This window comes from Tinamus guttatus, unplaced genomic scaffold (genome assembly GCF_059628265.1).
Source record: "Tinamus guttatus ecotype Peru unplaced genomic scaffold, ASM5962826v1 Tinamus_guttatus_pri_ptg000049l, whole genome shotgun sequence".
In the NCBI taxonomy this organism is placed as follows: domain Eukaryota; kingdom Metazoa; phylum Chordata; class Aves; order Tinamiformes; family Tinamidae; genus Tinamus; species Tinamus guttatus.
Window position 1 is genome coordinate 114,037 of NW_028288583.1, and position 16,484 is coordinate 130,520.

The 16,484-nt window shown below is 59.2% G+C and overlaps 1 protein-coding gene across 1 annotated transcript; it reads left to right on the plus strand.

Moving 5' to 3' along the window:
• The first annotated feature begins 8 nt into the window (after positions 1-8).
• Positions 9-7,732, plus strand: MTCH1 (mitochondrial carrier 1). The gene is made up of 12 exons (XM_088539773.1): positions 9-149; positions 945-1,029; positions 2,157-2,263; positions 2,579-2,656; positions 3,010-3,067; positions 3,503-3,554; positions 4,001-4,060; positions 6,103-6,196; positions 6,385-6,432; positions 6,632-6,699; positions 7,407-7,482; positions 7,582-7,732. Exons 1-12 carry the CDS (start codon positions 9-11, stop codon positions 7,648-7,650), a joined length of 936 nt encoding a protein of 311 aa, XP_088395899.1. The 3' UTR covers positions 7,651-7,732.
• Positions 7,733-16,484: the final 8,752 nt, after the last annotated feature.

A 16,484-nucleotide genomic window follows, 5' to 3' on the forward strand; every position in this document is an offset into this window, starting at 1 on the left:
GGCGGGCCATGGCGGGCGCGGCGGCGCGGGGCGCGGCGGCGCGCGCGCCCCCTGGCGGCGCCGAGGGCGGCGAGGGGCTGTTCGTGGCGCTGGGCGCGGGGCTCGCCGCCCTCAGCCACCCGCTGCTCTACGTGAAGCTGCTCGTGCAGGTGCCGGCGCGGAGCGGAGCGGGCGGGCCCTACGGGGCACCCTGTGGGGGGGGGGCGTATAGGCGCCCCTTATATAACGGGGTGAGGAGCCCCTACGGAGTAGGGAACCCCTATATAGCTGTGGGAGGGGGACTCTGTATCCGCTATAACCTTTATGGAGGAGATCCCCTATAGAAAGGCTGTATAGGGCCACCCCCTGTACAGCACCGTGGCCACGCTATACATTGAGTACCCCCCAATGCGGCATGGGGAGCCCCTCTATAAGGAGGGGTGAGGACCCCTCTGCAGTTTGGATCCCTATATAAAGTGCGGGGCAGGGGGGAAGCACCCTCCACAGCAAGGCCCTTTCAATAGCAGGGATGGAGACTCCTATGTAAGGGGGACGCTGTATAGAGCGGGTCAGTGGGGACGCCCTCATGTAACAGCAAACACGTCCTGAGTAATTGTCACCACTAACGGGACGAGACCCTCCAAAGGGCAATGTGATCTCCTATGCAATGGGGACCCCTATATAAACAGGACGACCCTTCCCCCCAGATCCAACGGGATGAGGCTGCCCCATGTAATGGTCCCACTTACAACGGGGACGGGGACCCGCTGCGTCCCAAGGACCCTATGAAAGAGAAGGGGAGGGAAGGGACGTCCTGCGCCGTGGGGACTCCCACCTGGTCTTGCGGAGGGTGTAGGAGGCCTCTTGGGGTTCGGGACGAGCCCGGCAGCACGGGGAGGGCACACGGGAGGGCTCGGCACCGCGGCGCTGGCGGCAGGGCCGGGGTGACCGGCTTCCTCCCGAAGGTCGGGCACGAGCCGCTGCCTCCAACGGTCGGAAGAAACGTGCTGGGGAGAAAAGTGCTGTACCTGCCCGGCTTCTTCACGTACGGTGAGCGCTGCCGCCCGCCCGCGCGACGCCGCGGCGCGGGAACGCGGGGACGCGGGGCCGGCAGCTGCGTGCCCGGAGGCCAGGGAGATCCAGGGCGGTTTGGACCCAGCACAGGCCGGTGTGAGCCAAATTTCAGCAGCTCTCCTGCATCTGCGTGCCAGCGACGTCGCTGAAGTCCAGAGGAGACATGAAATGCTACAGGGAATTGAAAAGCCATCATTAATGTGTCTCTTGGTGCAAAGAGGGGAAAAAGAAGGTGCTGGCCCGGGTGCTGGCCCTTCTCTCTGCAGAGCCCTCGAACCTCCACACATCTCCTGGCACCAAGGAGCTGCTGTCCAAGGGTCAGACGCTCCCTCGTGTTGCTGCCCCATGGGAAGCACATTCCTGCCTCGGGCTGAGGTCTGGGGAGCAGCCCGTTCCCGGGGGCAGAGACTGTAACGGGAGGGGGCTCGTGCCGAGGGTGAACCAGCTCTGGGCTCCGTTTGACAGTGCTCTGAGGACAGAGCAGGAGTTTGTGCCGTGTAGGTCTGTTGGTGGAGGGTTTTTACACGTATAAGAGATGATCACAATCCTTTTCTCGCTACAAAACAGTCCTGCAATAACTCGGCTGTCTGCCCTGCTCATTTGTATTGTAGATGGAGCCCTAAAGGGACAGAAATACCAAGAAAAAGGGAAGGTAATATATTTAGAAGGGGAAAAAAATGTATTTTCTCTCTCTGTGGGTGGGGCAGCATGGGAGAGGTGGGCGAACACTGTGTGGCCCTGGGGATCTTTCCCTCTTTCACAGAAGGTTTGGGGAAGGGGACTGTATAATCCTGATCCCAGAACGGGCAGCAACAAGCGGGACATTATCCCTCCCTGCCTTAGTGGAGGTCAAAGCACCTTGTAGCCCTTTCAGGTAGGCAGAACATAATCACAAGACTAGAATTAGCCCCCAGATCTGGAGTCACCCTCCCAGTTTAGACAGATATGATGGATTACTTACTGTATCTTACCTGAAATAGAGCTTCTCTAATAAACCAGTCATGGGGAGCCCGCGGGCAGCTACGGCACCGTGCCGAGCCCCGGTGCGGCTTCGGCCACGCGCCGATTCCGGCCTGACGACAGCCTGGTGTTTTCTTACCCAGCCAGACACATTGTGGAAGTGGATGGGAAAAAAGGCCTGTTCCGTGGTCTTACTCCTCGGCTCGTCTCCAGCACTTTATCCACCATCACCCGGGGGAGCGTGAAGAAGGTAAAGGTCGGCTTCTCTCTCCATAAATCAGCCTGCGGATCGGCCCCTGCTGCTGCAGCCCATCCAGGGAGCCTGCACGCGCTCGCTGCCAGCCACGGCTGCAGGGGAGAGGGGAAAGCTCCGCTTCTCTCCACCACTAACAGCTCTGAGTAGCTCCCCAGGACAGCAGAATGATGCCCGTGTCCCCCAGACTTGCCTTTTGTCCTTTGTAAGCAGTCTCAAGTCCCATCTCACCATTTCCTCCTGTTCTCAGATCCCAGGAGTTTGTGGTTCAGCACCTGTCAGTTTTGTTCTTATGGTTCTTTCCCTGCTCAGGCCTTTCCACTGGAGGACATGGAGCACGTTTCCAACAAGGATGACGTGAAGACTTCCCTTAGGAAAGTGGTGAAAGAGGTGAGCGGTGGCCCACAGCTAGGCACGGGTTGGAAAATGTCGTTTGTTAATATTGCTCGTTAACGAGCGGTGGGGAGAGTTCATGCTGAGGACCTAGAGATCAGGAGAAGATAAAACAGCAAGTTGTGGGTGTGAAATTATTGGAAAGAAACTCTGAGGGTTTCAGACCGTGGCACTTAGTAGCCACTTTGGGATCAGCTGTAAAATATTTCATAGAAATAGTAGTGGGAGGTTTACCCCTAGCAGCAGATTTCAAAAGAGGCCTGGGACAGGTTTCCCTGCATAAAGGGAATGGGATTGAGCTGTGCGGATGGAGCCGTTTCTTAGAGTGTGATTTTTCCTGCCCTTCACAGACCTCTCATGAGATGATGATGCAGTGCGCGTCCCGGGTCGTCTCGCATCCCCTGCACGGTGAGTCCTGCCCTGCTCCAGACCAAGGAGCCCTGGTGCAGGCAGCACACGGCCTCCAAACGCTCTTTACTTGATGCATTTTTTCTCCCTCCCTCTGGAAAATGGCTCCATTTGAACCTGCAGAATGGATGCAGATCCAGAGTGGTCACTTGGAGATCCTAATGGTCAGTGTGGCTGTTAGGAATAACCCAAACGAGCATCGCAGCAATCTCTGAGAGCTCATCCTAGAGATCCTGCTGGGGCTGGGGCCCGCAAATCCTCCCTCCACTTCCAGATCAGGGGAGAGAGACTCCATCTAACAATTTTTGAGATGTGTAGGAGAACTGAGAACAGCTGGAAGTGAGTTGAGGGAAGCTTGGATTTTCCTTCACATCCGTCAGACTAATGAACTTTGGTCACTTTTGGGTTGTTAATGCTGTGTTTCTTTCTTCCTAGTGATCTCTATGCGCTGCATGGTCCAGTTCGTAGGCCGGGAAGTCAAATACAGGTGAATAGGGGCAGCTCGAGGGTTTTGGGTGCACAAAAGCTGGAATGGGGCAGGCCGGAGGCTCCTGGGCGGTGGGGATACAGTGACCCAGGAAGTTTGGGAGACCAAGAAGCAGATCTGAGCCATGGCTAGAGAGTGGGTGACTGCACAGTGAAGGAGGTGGGAAGGCTGGGGTCTGTCTGCGCCCTGGCATGCTGGATCGGCCGTGGCGGAGCAGCCGACATGCCGCACTCGTGGCACCTTCCTCTGCAGCCTCTTCTACCCTCAGCTGCAGGTCGAGCAGCAGCGCAGGGGTTGCTGCAGGTCGGCAGCGTGGCCATCCTGAGGGGGCTGAGGACAGTGCTGCCGCCGCTCTGGGGGGACAGCGTGGGCTGGGGCTGCTGCTGGGGCTGCTTGTGCAGGGCCGGGCCACAACGCCGCTCACAGCGCTGCTGCTCTTTCCACAGCGGCGTGTTCAGCGCCATCGGCAGGATATTGAAGGAAGAAGGGATCCTGGGATTCTTCGTGTACGTGAGTTCTTGCTTAAATACCTGCTCCTGGGGTCAGCAGGTGCTGGTGGCTCTCCCAGTTGCTCTGCAAACACCAAGAGGTTACATTCGGTTCCCTTTTGTGTGCAGTCTTGTTCCTGGGACACTCACATTGCTCTGATAAGCAGAGATTAAATCTGTGCCTTTGGGAGAGCTCCAGCTCTATTGGGCTTGGCCCGAGGGAAGAACCAGATCATATCTTCAGTAGAGCCCGGGGAAACCCCTTTATTTTTTTCCTACTTTTTTTCCTTGGTGCTTCTCTGTGTTTCAGTGTAGGGCATTTCAAGCACTTGTTTGTACACTGGGCACTAAGAGCAAGTGCAATGAGGTCCCTTGTTGAAATTAAAGCCACAGCCCAGATAGGAAACACATTCCTCTTTAGAGCACCTTGTAATTAGCACCTGTAATTAGCAGGTGGTTCATGCTGGCAGCAGCTTTGTCCATGGGTCAGGAGCACCTAGTGTGTGTCTGAACCTGTGCAGAGCTCAAAGTGGCTTCTGCCCAGGTACAAAGCAAGGCAAATTAGTGGCATTGCTAAAGCTGGAGTCTGGCAGATACATTTTTACTTCAAGCCTTCATTAGCACTTCTTGCTTTTTTTTCAAGTTTTGTTAAAAAATGAAGGCACCTGCTGCCTCTGCTCCCAGCAGGTGGGTAACTCATTTTATTACACCAATAATACTAGAGCTAGCTCCCAAATTCCAGGAAGAGCATTTGGGCCAGATGCATTTTGCTCTGGAATCCAAAATGGGAAATCTGGGCCTTGACATGAAGTGTGACTACACTGGGAAGAGGAAAACAGTCACAGGGGGCCTTGCACCCTCTTTCTTTGGGGATAAAGTCCAGAGGTCATGGAGACCTCCTTGGCCAGGTGGCACCAGATCTTCCTTCCTTCCAGGGCTGAGCTCCAGGCCCTGCAGCCCACATCCCCTCCGTTAAACACAAATCCCTCCTCTCCCGTGTCCTGGGGTGGCTGTTCCCCTGGTTGCTGCCCATGGAGCACGTTGCCCCTCACACTCCCCTCTCCTCCATCTGGGCACTGTGCTGGGAAAACGCACGTGAAAAGCCAGCTGCGTTCCCTTCCCCCACATAAAATAAACACCCTTGGTAGCCTAATTAAACTTAATAGTTCACAGGAAAGGCTTTAACACAGCCCAAAATGTCTCAGGGGGCCTCTGAAGTTACACATGCTCTACGACTCCGCTAGGAAATCCCATGGCCGTGGAGGGACTGTGTCTGTAGGACCAAACTGCTCCCTTTCTGCTCTCAGCCCTTCCAGTGCAATCCAAACATATCCACTCCCTGAAAAATCACTGAGGGTCCCTTATTTCTCCTGTCCTTATGATCCATGCACAGCATTATCAGCAGCACACGCTCACGCTGGATGCACGCGTGGCTAGAGATAAATCCCTCCCCTGAAATGCTTTGGAGTTTTGTTCCCTGATGGGCTTATCTCAGTTCCCCTCATATCTACAGCAGCCTCCTGGCTGCCAGCAGGAGAGAAAGGTGATTGCAGGGCTCAGACAGACACTGAAACTGTCCCACACTGCTCAGAAAAGGCTTGTTCCAGTCCTCCAGCATTGGCATTTCTCTTGCTGGGTTGTAGAAGTAGTTGGGTTGGGTCACTGCATCCTGCAGGATTCCTCATCTGCTGCTCTGACTTTTGAGCTTTTAGTGATTTATCATTAAAATCTTCTGTTCTTAGCCCCAGAATTCTTGCCTGGGTCTCCAGACCTGCTCAGGCCTCAACAACAGGCAGTTTAGCCAAGACAGGTGAAACCATCAGGCTGGGTCAAAGCACACAGCAAATGCAGATGGGAACAAACATCTTGGACTTACTTGATGCCAGGGAAGCTCTTTGACATGTTTCATCCCAGATTAAGACCCCTGGAAGCAGCAGCGCAAGGAGATGGTGCTGCCCAGAGCGCTGACCCTCATCAGTAAGAGCTGAAAGCAGAGGCAGTGGGTTGGGACCTTTCTGAACCTCATGTCTTTTTTTATTCCTCCTCTTTTACCATTTTAGTGGCTTAGTCCCTCACATCCTGGGGGACGTCATCTTCCTGTGGTGCTGCAACCTCTTGGCTCACTTCATCAACACGTACGCGGTGGACGATAACGTGAGTTACTCCCTGCTGCAGGGCCCTGATGGGAAGCAGGGGCTGGGCTGACCCCCGGCCCTGGGGCCTCCACGTCGCTGCTCTGCCCCAGGCTGCTCATCCTGGGCTCGGAGGGGTGTCGCACGGTGGCCGTGGCGCTCTGCTCACGGCCACCTCCTCCACAAGCCCTTTGGTTTCTCTCTTTCCAGTTCAGCCAGGCGTCGGTGATCCGGAGCTACACCAAGTTCGTGATGGGGGTACGTAGGCAACGTCCTTTCCACCTCTTCCTGCCCAGCTGCGGTGACAGTCTGGGGAGGAGGCTGTAGCATTTGAAGCCTGGGCTTTTCATCCAAAGCTCGGGATAACTTTGCTAACGTGCAAAAGCTAGAACAGCAGTAACGAGCGCTTCGGCACGATGGACAGCGGAGAGACGCTACCGGGTTTCTTTGCCTGCAGATCGCGGTGAGCATGCTGACGTACCCCTTCCTTCTCGTGGGAGATCTCATGGCAGTGAACAACTGCGGGTACGTTGGTCACGGGGGGATCTAACGTTTTGTGCCTCTCTTCCACCCCCTTGTTGTCCAAATCCTTTGCTAATGATTGTAAAGCTTTCACACAAACGATAAACCATACAGTGCCTTGCAGAGCCAGCTCGCTTCCTGTCCCAGGTTGTTTATAATTTTAGATCAGAGAGTGCAGACAGGGGCAGGATAAAGGCCCAAGTGAAAAGGAATAGGCAGAGTTGTGGTGGCACCATCTGGGCTCAGCTAGACCAGAGGCAGAAGGGATCGGAAGGATTTAGTGACTTGGGAGCAGCACAAGGGAAAGCAGAGCTCCTACTGCACCTGCAAGAGAGCTGGGAGGGAGCTGAGCGAGGCAGGGACGCCTCCCTTGGCCCAGCTTGTTTTCCCAATCCCGCTCCTGTTGCTGCTCGTGTCCACGTTCACGGGCAGCCCCTCGGTGCTGTGTTGCCCTGATGCTCGTCCTCGAGGCGCAGACGCAGCGCGTAGCACTGAGCTCAGCGCGTCCAGGTAGCGCTACTTGTTTGTGCGCTCGGGGGCAATTCGGTTACAGGATCTGTTGCAGTTTACATAACAAAGCAGGCGTTTGGCCTCCGGCCCAGCACAGACACTGTTTCTATGTCCCCACTTACACTTCTCGTTGCTCTTGGGTTACCTCTTGGCCTGGATAAGACGCGGCCGCCGTCTCAGCTCTGTGTCTTTCCGTGCAGGTTGCGCGCCGGCCTCCCGCCCTACGCTCCCGCCTTCACATCCTGGATCCACTGCTGGAGGCACCTCAGGGACCAGGTGAGGGAGCGCAGGGCCACCCCCGGCAGCGCCGCCCTGGTGCAGGGGACAGGTGACCCTTGGGCTGCCTTAACTAACCCGCCCGCTCCTCTTCCTCAGGGCCAGCTGTTCCGCGGCTCCAGCCTGCTCTTCCGCAGGGCGCCCACATCCTGCTTCCCCATCGATTAACTCCCCGGCTCACGGGGAGGAGCAAGGAACTTGGGCTCCTCAAGAAACTCCAAGCTTGTTTTGATATCTACATATTGTTCCTTTCCAGTCCCAAGTCCACAGTGCCAGAACAAGCCGCCTCCTCTCCAGCCAGGCCAGGAGAAACCAGCCTGCAGCAAGCTGGTTTCAGACTCCAGCAGGGCCAAAACCCCTTTCTCGCAGCCAGCGTGGCCGTGATGCGTAGGAGAAGGTAGTTGGCCCTTTGGTTCAGGCTGCTGGAGATACCGGAGCAGCCTGTTCTTGAAGTGGAAAATGCCCAGGTACAAAACAAATCAGCCCCGAAGCATTTGCTGAGACCCAGTGCAGGGACAAAAAAGACTGCTTTGTTCTGCCCATTCTGCCCACGCTGAGAAGAGGCAAAAGATCCAATGTTGTTTTGCTGGGAAAGCCACACTAATACATCTCCCATCATATCCCTTATGGGTACACATTTGTGTGACTGGGAGCTCATTCCGGTGAGAGCAACCCTGGGATCCATATCTAAAGGTTTTGTGAGTACCTGAGGACTGGGGAAACACACCACCTCATCCAGGCACGGAAAGAAAGTGATAACGGAACAGGTAATGGAAATGGCATCCTAAAGAGGCAGATAGATTTTGTCTCCAGGATAGTGTTGGGACTTGGAAGGTGAAGGCAGCACTCGAAGGGATGTGCACTGCACACTGACTGCTCCGGGACAGCCTTTGGCCATAGCCTGGATCAGCAGGATCAGCTGTATTGGAGATGACCAGCAGTGCTCGGTCCTGCTAGGGGCAACCCAGGCGAGCAGGGCCCAAGGGGAGGCCGATGGACAAGGGGCTGTGCAATATTGTGCAGGGTCTCTCCCTGCGGAATGCTAGGAAGCAAGAGGACTCGCCTTGCAGTACGGACACGAGCTCTGTTACTGTCTGGAATGAAGGAATAAACCTGTAGCTGGCCACAGACTTGAGAGGCATCGGGATTAGGGGCTCTTCACACACCAAGGACTTGAAGATGCTCAGACGTGGTTGGGCCTTTGCAGAACAGAGCCCTCCCGCAGCAGCAGGGCAGGATTTATCCTCAGCTCCCCCAGACAACGCTATTTGCACCAGCCTGTGCTGTTACTGCAGCCAGGCAGACTTCCCCCGTTCCAGCTCCCCTCTTGCTCTACGAAGCAGTCTTTTGCATCCAGTTCTGCATGTGCTGCACTTCTGTCACAGGACTCAGGAGGATCTTTTGGGGACCGAGTTCCCGCGTGCTGCTAACACACACTGATGTCCTGGCTCTGGAGCCCCAGGGTATTGCCCAGATCTCTCTCTCCGGGTCCCTGGGTGGCTTCTTGATACCTGCAGGGATTTGAGAGGTAGCTGGGGTCACATCTCATGGCTTCGGGGACCTGCTGTTGCACAGGGGCTTTCCCATGGATGGGCTCGATCTGCCTCTCCAGGCCGAGGTCCGGGGACGCCGATGGGGCCGCGTGTGCTGGAGCAGCAGTCCCAAGCCCAGCTCCCCTCCGCACCGTGCGCTCAGTCCCCTCCTTCCTCCCCCCTCAGCCCCCGGTAGAGCTTACGTTTCAGTCCCATAAGTAAAATAATGCATGGTCCTATTCTGTAACACAAGAGATGATTTCTAAGAGGATTTAACTGTGCTCTGAAATACAGCTATAAAAACTTCTCTTAGGTGTTTCCTTTTTACAGATACTTATTTGTACTGGATAACGGTTTTCCTCGCTCAGGGATGATGTTGGATTAAGCAGCATCCCATTTCTTGCCCAAAGGGCGGGAGCTAAAATGCCTGTTGCAAACCAGGATGCCTGCAGCTCTTGTGCAGCCCAGCCTGGGATTTGCAGCATGGGTTTTGGCTGAGCAAGCGGCACGGGGTGCCCCTGGGCTGAGAGGGGATGTGGCTGCTTGAAACTCCACTAACACCAATTTCACCCTTAAAGGCAGCAAAAAAAACAGTGAAAAGTGGAAAAAAACATATAGGTATTTTATATGTTTGTGAAAACAGCACTCAACAGAGCTGTCCGGGGGGAAGCCATCTGGAAAAGGGGTCGCACGTGGTGGTGGTGGGGCAGGGGACACAGCTCCCAGGCACAGGCCCTGTCCTAGCCCAACACAGGGCACTTGCTTTTTCATGTCATGAGCCAGTTTCTTGCCTCTCAGTAGCCAACAGTGTCTCACAGCACCTGCTCCTGGAGAATCATACTTAAATCCTCAAAATTAGGAGGACTTTCTGCTGCTCACAAACTTCTTAGCCTCCTGGTGTGGCCTGGCAGCAGCCACTGTAGCAAAAGACACTGTTGCTTTTCCTTTAACCATTTCACCTAAATCTGCCCCAAATGCAACTTTTGGTCAATTTCAACATAACTAAACTGGGTTTCAAAGACAGATAAAAAGCACAGGGGAATGCACAACCTCAGTGTTAGCCCAAATCAGGTTGCTACCAGCAGGAGAGTGAAACATTTTCTTACCTTGCCCTGCTTTCTAGCCTAGGCTCTTCTCATTCCTCACCTCAAGGAGGACCTGCCCTGGGGACCACATCTACGTCAGGAACCAACCCAAGCTCTGCCTGGGCTTCTACCTGCTCTTAAATTGCAGCCAGCGGGTGCTGGGGCCTCGTTAGCGGGTGCCCTGCCCGGTGCTCACAGCTGATGGGGACAGGGCTCCGAGCCCGCAATAGGGGCATCCAGGCTGGAATCGAGTTGGTTCAGCTGGGAGAGCGGTGTGGGATGGAGCCAGGCAGCTCCGACCCCCGGCCAGGGCTCCGTCCCTTCACTATCTAGCAAGGAAACAAACCCGTGTTTAAATATTGACTCTCTCCTGTGGGAAAACAGGGCGCAGGTCGCTGCCTCTCCCTGTGTGCGGAGCTTATCGGCCCCGTGCAGCAAGCAGGGACTGCTGGGACTTCGGCTCCGACGGGAGAGGGAAGCTGAGGTGAAGGCAGCCCTTGCTTTCCATGGGAATCTTGGATGTGGCCGCCCGGCTCCCGCGAGGGCTCATGGTCCCGCTCCCGCAATTCCCGGGCGGCTCTTGGGGGGCGCTTTGAGCACCGCGCGGTGCCCGCAGCCCCCATGGCCGGTGGCCCCGTGCGCAGGGAAGGGGCCGCGTGCCATCGTCTCGCCCTCCTTTACCCCCTTCGCCGCCATCCCGCTGAATCCACCCCCGGCCCCGCAGCTCCCTTCTCCGCGGAGCCGGGAGGAGGCCGGCCGGGCAGGTGGCTCCGTGGTGCCGTCGCCCTGGGATCTGCTCGCCGGGAGGAGGGCCTCGCGCCGCCGCTCCCCCGCAGCCGCAGGGCCCCGTTCGGTGGCGGCGCACGAGGAAGCGTCACCGCGGCGCGGCCGCCCTCGATAAGGGTGTTTGCTCCGTTCTGTGCAGGGCCAGAATTGAAAAATAACCCCCATGGGCGTCCGTGCTGCCAGCGGGGAGGCGAAGCCGGACGGAGCTGCTCCCTCCTGCTGGGAATTGCTCGGGACCAGGGCTCAGAGCGGATCCCGGCTCCGCTCTGGTCCCCGCTTCATCGGGGCTCCGTAGTGCCGAGATGGAGGGGAGGGCGCCCAGAGCCGGGGGGAAGCCAGAGCCTCATCCGAGGTGTGAAAGGACGGAGGGGGAGCAACAGGCAGGAAATCCCTGTGGGAAATGAGGGGAAAAAAGCCCCAGACATTGGAGCTGGTTCCTCCCTGGGAGCGTAGCGCAGATGGGGACAGAGGAGGAGGGGGCAGCGCCGGCCACGGCCGCGCTCCAACGTGAGGCCGGCCCAGCCCGGCCTTCGTGCTCCCGCTTGGCTGCAGCCGGGCAGAAGGGCTGCGGCCTGCACCGACGGAGGTGTCGGGACCCGTTCGGAAACCCTTTGGAGCGGGCAGGCTCCCCAGCACGACCACAGGGAGGCTGGAGAGGGCCACGCGGCGCCGAGGGCTTGATGGCGACAGGGCCGTGCGGCCTCCGAGCCCCCCCGGCCGCCGCAGCCTGCAGGGGGAGGAGGGCGACACCGAGAGCTCCCGGGAGCCGCTAAATCATCCTCTCCCGCTCCCGATGCGATTCCTCTCCCTCCTCCACCACCACGGCCGCGGCCGGGCTGGGCACCGCTCGACGCTGCCTCTTGCCTCCGCGGGGGCCTTGATTAAAACCCACCCGTAATGCCGTAATCTCTCCAAATTGAGTTTCTTCCTTAAAAGCCGCCGGAGCGGCTCTTGTCACGCTGCCAAAGGAGGCTGGGAGCGGAGTCACATGCCTCAAAGTTTTACAAGCGGCGCGAGCCGTCTCGGCAGAGCCGCGCCAGCGAGACGGGCACGCCGGCCGCCACGGGGGCGCGCGCCGCCGCCGCCGCCCGTTTCCTTGGGCGTTCGGGCTTCCCGCTTTTCGGCAGGACAAAGACGTCGGGGTGGGTTCGGCGCGTTTTGTTTTCTCTCGAGGGCCGGCGTTGGGGAAGGGGGGCGAAGGAGGCCGGAGGCGGAGAAGGGGGGAAGCCGCCCGCGAGTTTCCCGAGCTGCTGAGACGTCGCCGAGAAACTTGGAGGAGGAAAAGCCGTGGCGGGAGGGAAGGGGTGGCGGGGGGGGCGGGAAAGGGAAAAAAGAGAGAGAGGAAGAAAAAAAATTAAAAAAAATAAAATATGATGACGTCACTCGGAGCAGGGGTGCCTTCCCTGCTGCCTGTCAGCTGCGACTGAAAAGAACCGGGCAATAAAACAACAGCCGCCTCTGTCTCCCTCGTTAAACACGGCACTAATTGGATGTTAATGTCGCCTTGCTCTTCTTGCCGGCCGCCCGCCCGGCCGCCCGCCCGGCCGCCGAGGCTCTCGGCAGCTCCGCGCCGCCCGGGGCCGCGCGCGGCTCCCTCCCTCCGCTCGCGGACCGGAATGATTCAGGCGCCGGGAGGCTCTTAAAAAAAAAAAGGGAGAAAGCCAAGGAGCCGAGGCGAGCGGGCGAGCGCGCCGGGGAGGGCGCGAGGGGCTTGGCGAGCGCCGCGGAGCTCGACGTTTTCCCGGGCATTGTCCTCGCCGCCGCGGGGTTGTTTTTCCATCCGTTCCTTTTTTCTTTTAATTATTATTTTTTTCACTTTCTTCTTTACCCTCCCCATTTCCCGTTGTGTTTGGGTCCAGTGTGCCGGGCCGAAAAAACCCCACACCATTTATTTTTAATTTTATTTTTTGAGAAAAAAAAAACCCAAAACAGAAAGAGCGGTTCAATGACGACAACCCCCCCCAACCTCCTCCCAGCTCCCCCCACAGCGGCCTCGCCGCCCAGCCTGACACCCCCCAGCACGTGGGAAGTGGCGGGTTTAGGGAGCCGGCGCGGGACGTTGCCGCTCGCCCGGGTCACCCGGAACGGGGGGCCGCGGCGGGTGCCACCCGCGCGTCTCCCTCGGCTGCCGTCCCCGCGGGCACTGGGCGCCACGGGGCGCTCCGGGGCGCCGGGGAGGTGAGTGGCGCCGGGGGCGATCGGAGCGGGTGGGCGACGCGGAGGGGAGGGCAGGGAGGCGGAGGTTGACCGGGGTGGTTGCCGGAGCCGGGGGGGGGGAAATCTGGGAGTAAAGTCCTACCTGGGATCGGTGCCAACTTCCTGCAAAGGGTTACAGCCCCGCGGCGCGGAGCCCACCAGAGGCGAGCCCGCTGCTGTCACGCGTCCAAGGGCGAGCGAGGAAGACAGCGGGAGCAGGTACCGCCGATGCCGAGCGGCCTCGTCCGCCCGCGGCCCCCGGGGTGGCTGCGCCGCTTGTTTTGATTTAAAAAAAAAAAAGAGAGAATGAGAGAGAAAACCCCCCTCCGAGGCCCAAGGGAGATTTCTGGCTTTCCCAGCGCCGCCTGGGCACGAGGGGCCCTTTTCCCCTGCGCGTGGGCGCCCCGGGGCGCGCGTGGAGGCTGGGGGGTGCCGGTGGCTGGGCCGGGGGTCCGCTCGGTGGCGGCGGGATTAGCATGCGGGAGACGCGGCTGTCGCTTCGCGTGCCGTCAGCGCCCGCTTTGTTCGGCGCGGCCGCCGCGGCGGTGCCCGCGCGCGCTGCCCGGCGAGGCGGCGCGCAGGCCGCGGGCTCCCGCGCGCGGCTCCCGCGCGCCCACCCTTTGGCTTCCCCCCTGCTCCTTCTCTTCTGGTTACAACAAAAATGCGTTTTTTTGTTGTTTTGCTTTTTTGGCATCTCCCCAGCGGCGTCGCCGTCACCCCCCCTTCCCTTCCCCAATCCGCCGCTACTCCTCTTTTTAACCATCCGCACGACCTGGCTACTCGAGGCCGGATAAAAAGGCCCGAAAAATCTCCACGCGAACCCAAACGAGCCCCCATCCGACCCCCAGGCCGACCTCCCCGCGCCGGCCGTTTCTCCCCACGGCTCCTGGGTTTCTATTTATCCAGTTTTCGTCCTTTATTATTTCCCCCTCGCCACGGCCGCGGGCGCCGGGTGTGTGTCCCCGCTCCCGGTGCGCTCCGGGCAGGACGGAGGGCGCCCGGGGCTTCGTGCGCGTGGCCGAGGGCGCCGGGAGCGCCGGTGCCAGGAGGGAGCCGGGCCGGGGGCAGGCGGGAAAAGCAGCATGAGGAAAAAATAACCCAAACCCTCGGCCTTTTGTTTCACCCGCGCCGATGGAGAGGAAGGTTTTGGCTTGAGGATTTTCTACCCCTTGATTTTTTCCCTTTTTTTTCCGGCGCGTCGCCAGGCTCACAGCAGAGCGGCTGTTGCGTATTTTTATTCCAGGGTTTGGTTTTTTTTTATTTTTATTTTTTTTTGCATTTTTTGTTTCGAAGGCGCCCGGGGCCCGAGGGCGGCGGGTGCCGCGCGGCGCCGAGCGCCGGAATCGCTGCCAAGCTGCCCTTTGTGCCAGCCTCCACGCCGGCCTTGGGTGTCTCGCTGGGATGAAGCCTGGCATCCAGGCACCGCCCATTCCTTGGCGCCGAGCGGAGAAGGAAAAGGGGAGAGCGCGAGCGAGCGAGACAAGGGGGGAGAGGGGGGAAAAAAAAAAAAAAAGCTGTCTCACTCAAACTGGCCTTTCTCGGGAAAAGGATCCTTCCCCGGCGATTGTCCGGATAAGCGGAGCTAAATCCAGCAACCACTCAACAACAAAACCACTCTCTTCCACGGTGCGTCTCTCTTGCTGCCTTGGTACGGAATCAAACCTCGCTCTTAATTTTGGGGGTTTATTTATTTATTTTTTCCGTTTGTTCGGTTGTTTTTTTTTGCCTTTGAATTCGAAATCCCGTTTCATTGCTCAGCTGCTCCGACGCTCCGTCGCGGCTCTCACCTCCCGTGTCCCCGAGTCCCTTTTCCCTCTGAGCCCTCCAGCCCTCAGTGCCAAAGCGGCTGAGCCTGAATCTCGCTCCGCTCCGGCGAGGGATGCGGAGCCGCCGGCCCGGTCCCTCCGCGCCGCCTTTGGAGCAGGAATCGAGGGCGATTCCTCTCCCTGCCCTCCTTGCCCCGAGAGCCGCTGGCACCCGCCGCCGCCGCCGCTTGCTTTCCGCACCGGGCACTGCCGAAGGGTGGGAAAAACAACACAAAAAATATGCCGAATCATGTCGGATTTGCAATTCAACATGGCAGCCGCAGCTAACGTGGTCGGGACGCGTCGTGCCGAGCAGCCCCGCGCCCTCCTTTCCTGCCGTGCCAGGGCAGGGCGGCGCCCGGGAAGGATGGAAAGGGCCGGATGAGCGGGAAGGTGCCCGGCGTGGGTCACGGCAGGAGGATAATTTTCCTGCTTTTTTTCTCGAGGCGGGGTGAGCTGTCCCGGGAGCAACCCGGGAAGCAGGGAGCTCCCGCGGGCCGGCCACGCGCGGCATTAACCGTTTGGACGCCGGCCGGTGGCGCCGCCGCGGGCACGGGGCGCTGCCGGGAAGGAGCCAGGAGGCCGCTCTGCGCGCGCCACAGCGGCCTCGGCCTTGGCAGACCGGCTTATCCGGGCGCTCCCGCACGGAAGCGCCTGGGAGGACCAACAGGGCCGCGGTGCCGTCCCAGGCCTCCCGCCTCATGGCTGGGAGCTCCCGGCCCGCGGGGCGACGGGCGGCCCCGACGCTCCCGGCCGCGGCCCCGGCGCGCGGCTCTGTCCTCCTTCTGTCAAAGCTCATTTAGGCCCTCTGGGGCCGCGACAAAAGCCGCTTGTTTGCAGGGCCGGGCGCTTCGCCCCGCTCGGGCGCCATGCGAGCCGCCCCTCCTCCCGCACCAAACTCTTCCTCCTCCTTCCTCCTCGCCGCTTCTCCCTCCTCCTCCCTGCGCCAAAAAAAAAGAACCCTCTTCCAGGGAGGGACACATGGCCGTAGAGCAAAGCCTTCGAAGGTGGCCGCACAGTGCCCAGGCCGGAATTCGCCGGTGGCGCTTTGGCTCCGCGTCCCGCCGGCTCCCGGAGCGGCTCGGCCGGCTCCTCGGCCCTGCGCGGCCGCCGGGGCCGCTCTCGGCGCCCTCCCCGCGCGCCCCTTCGCCGGGGCCCTGCCGCGCGGCCGCGGGGCAACGGCAGCGTCGCAACGGGCCGGATCAGCAGCGCTGAGCGGGGCGGCGAAGGCAGCCGGGTACCGAACTCCTCACGGGGCGGGTTTGTGCACGTGCAGTATTGGGTTTTGTAGAGCCTTGAGGCTGCTCGGCCTGTTTCGCACTCACCCGCCAGGCCGGGGACGTCGCAGTTCCCGCACGGCTCTGGGATCTGGCCTTTGCCTTGCGCAGGGCACTGCAGGTCGTTTGGAAATTGAAATTCCCATGTCGCCTTTAGCAGGAGCTGCGGCAACCTCAGGATCAAGTCCCAGAGATGCGTGGTGGTGCCAGAGCTGATTTCCACACCGGGTTACAGCCAGATGCTTAATGCTAATGGGAAGGGAGCGCTAATTTTTTTTTGCTAGTCAGTGGAGCTCTCTCCTTGCAGATTAACCACACAAA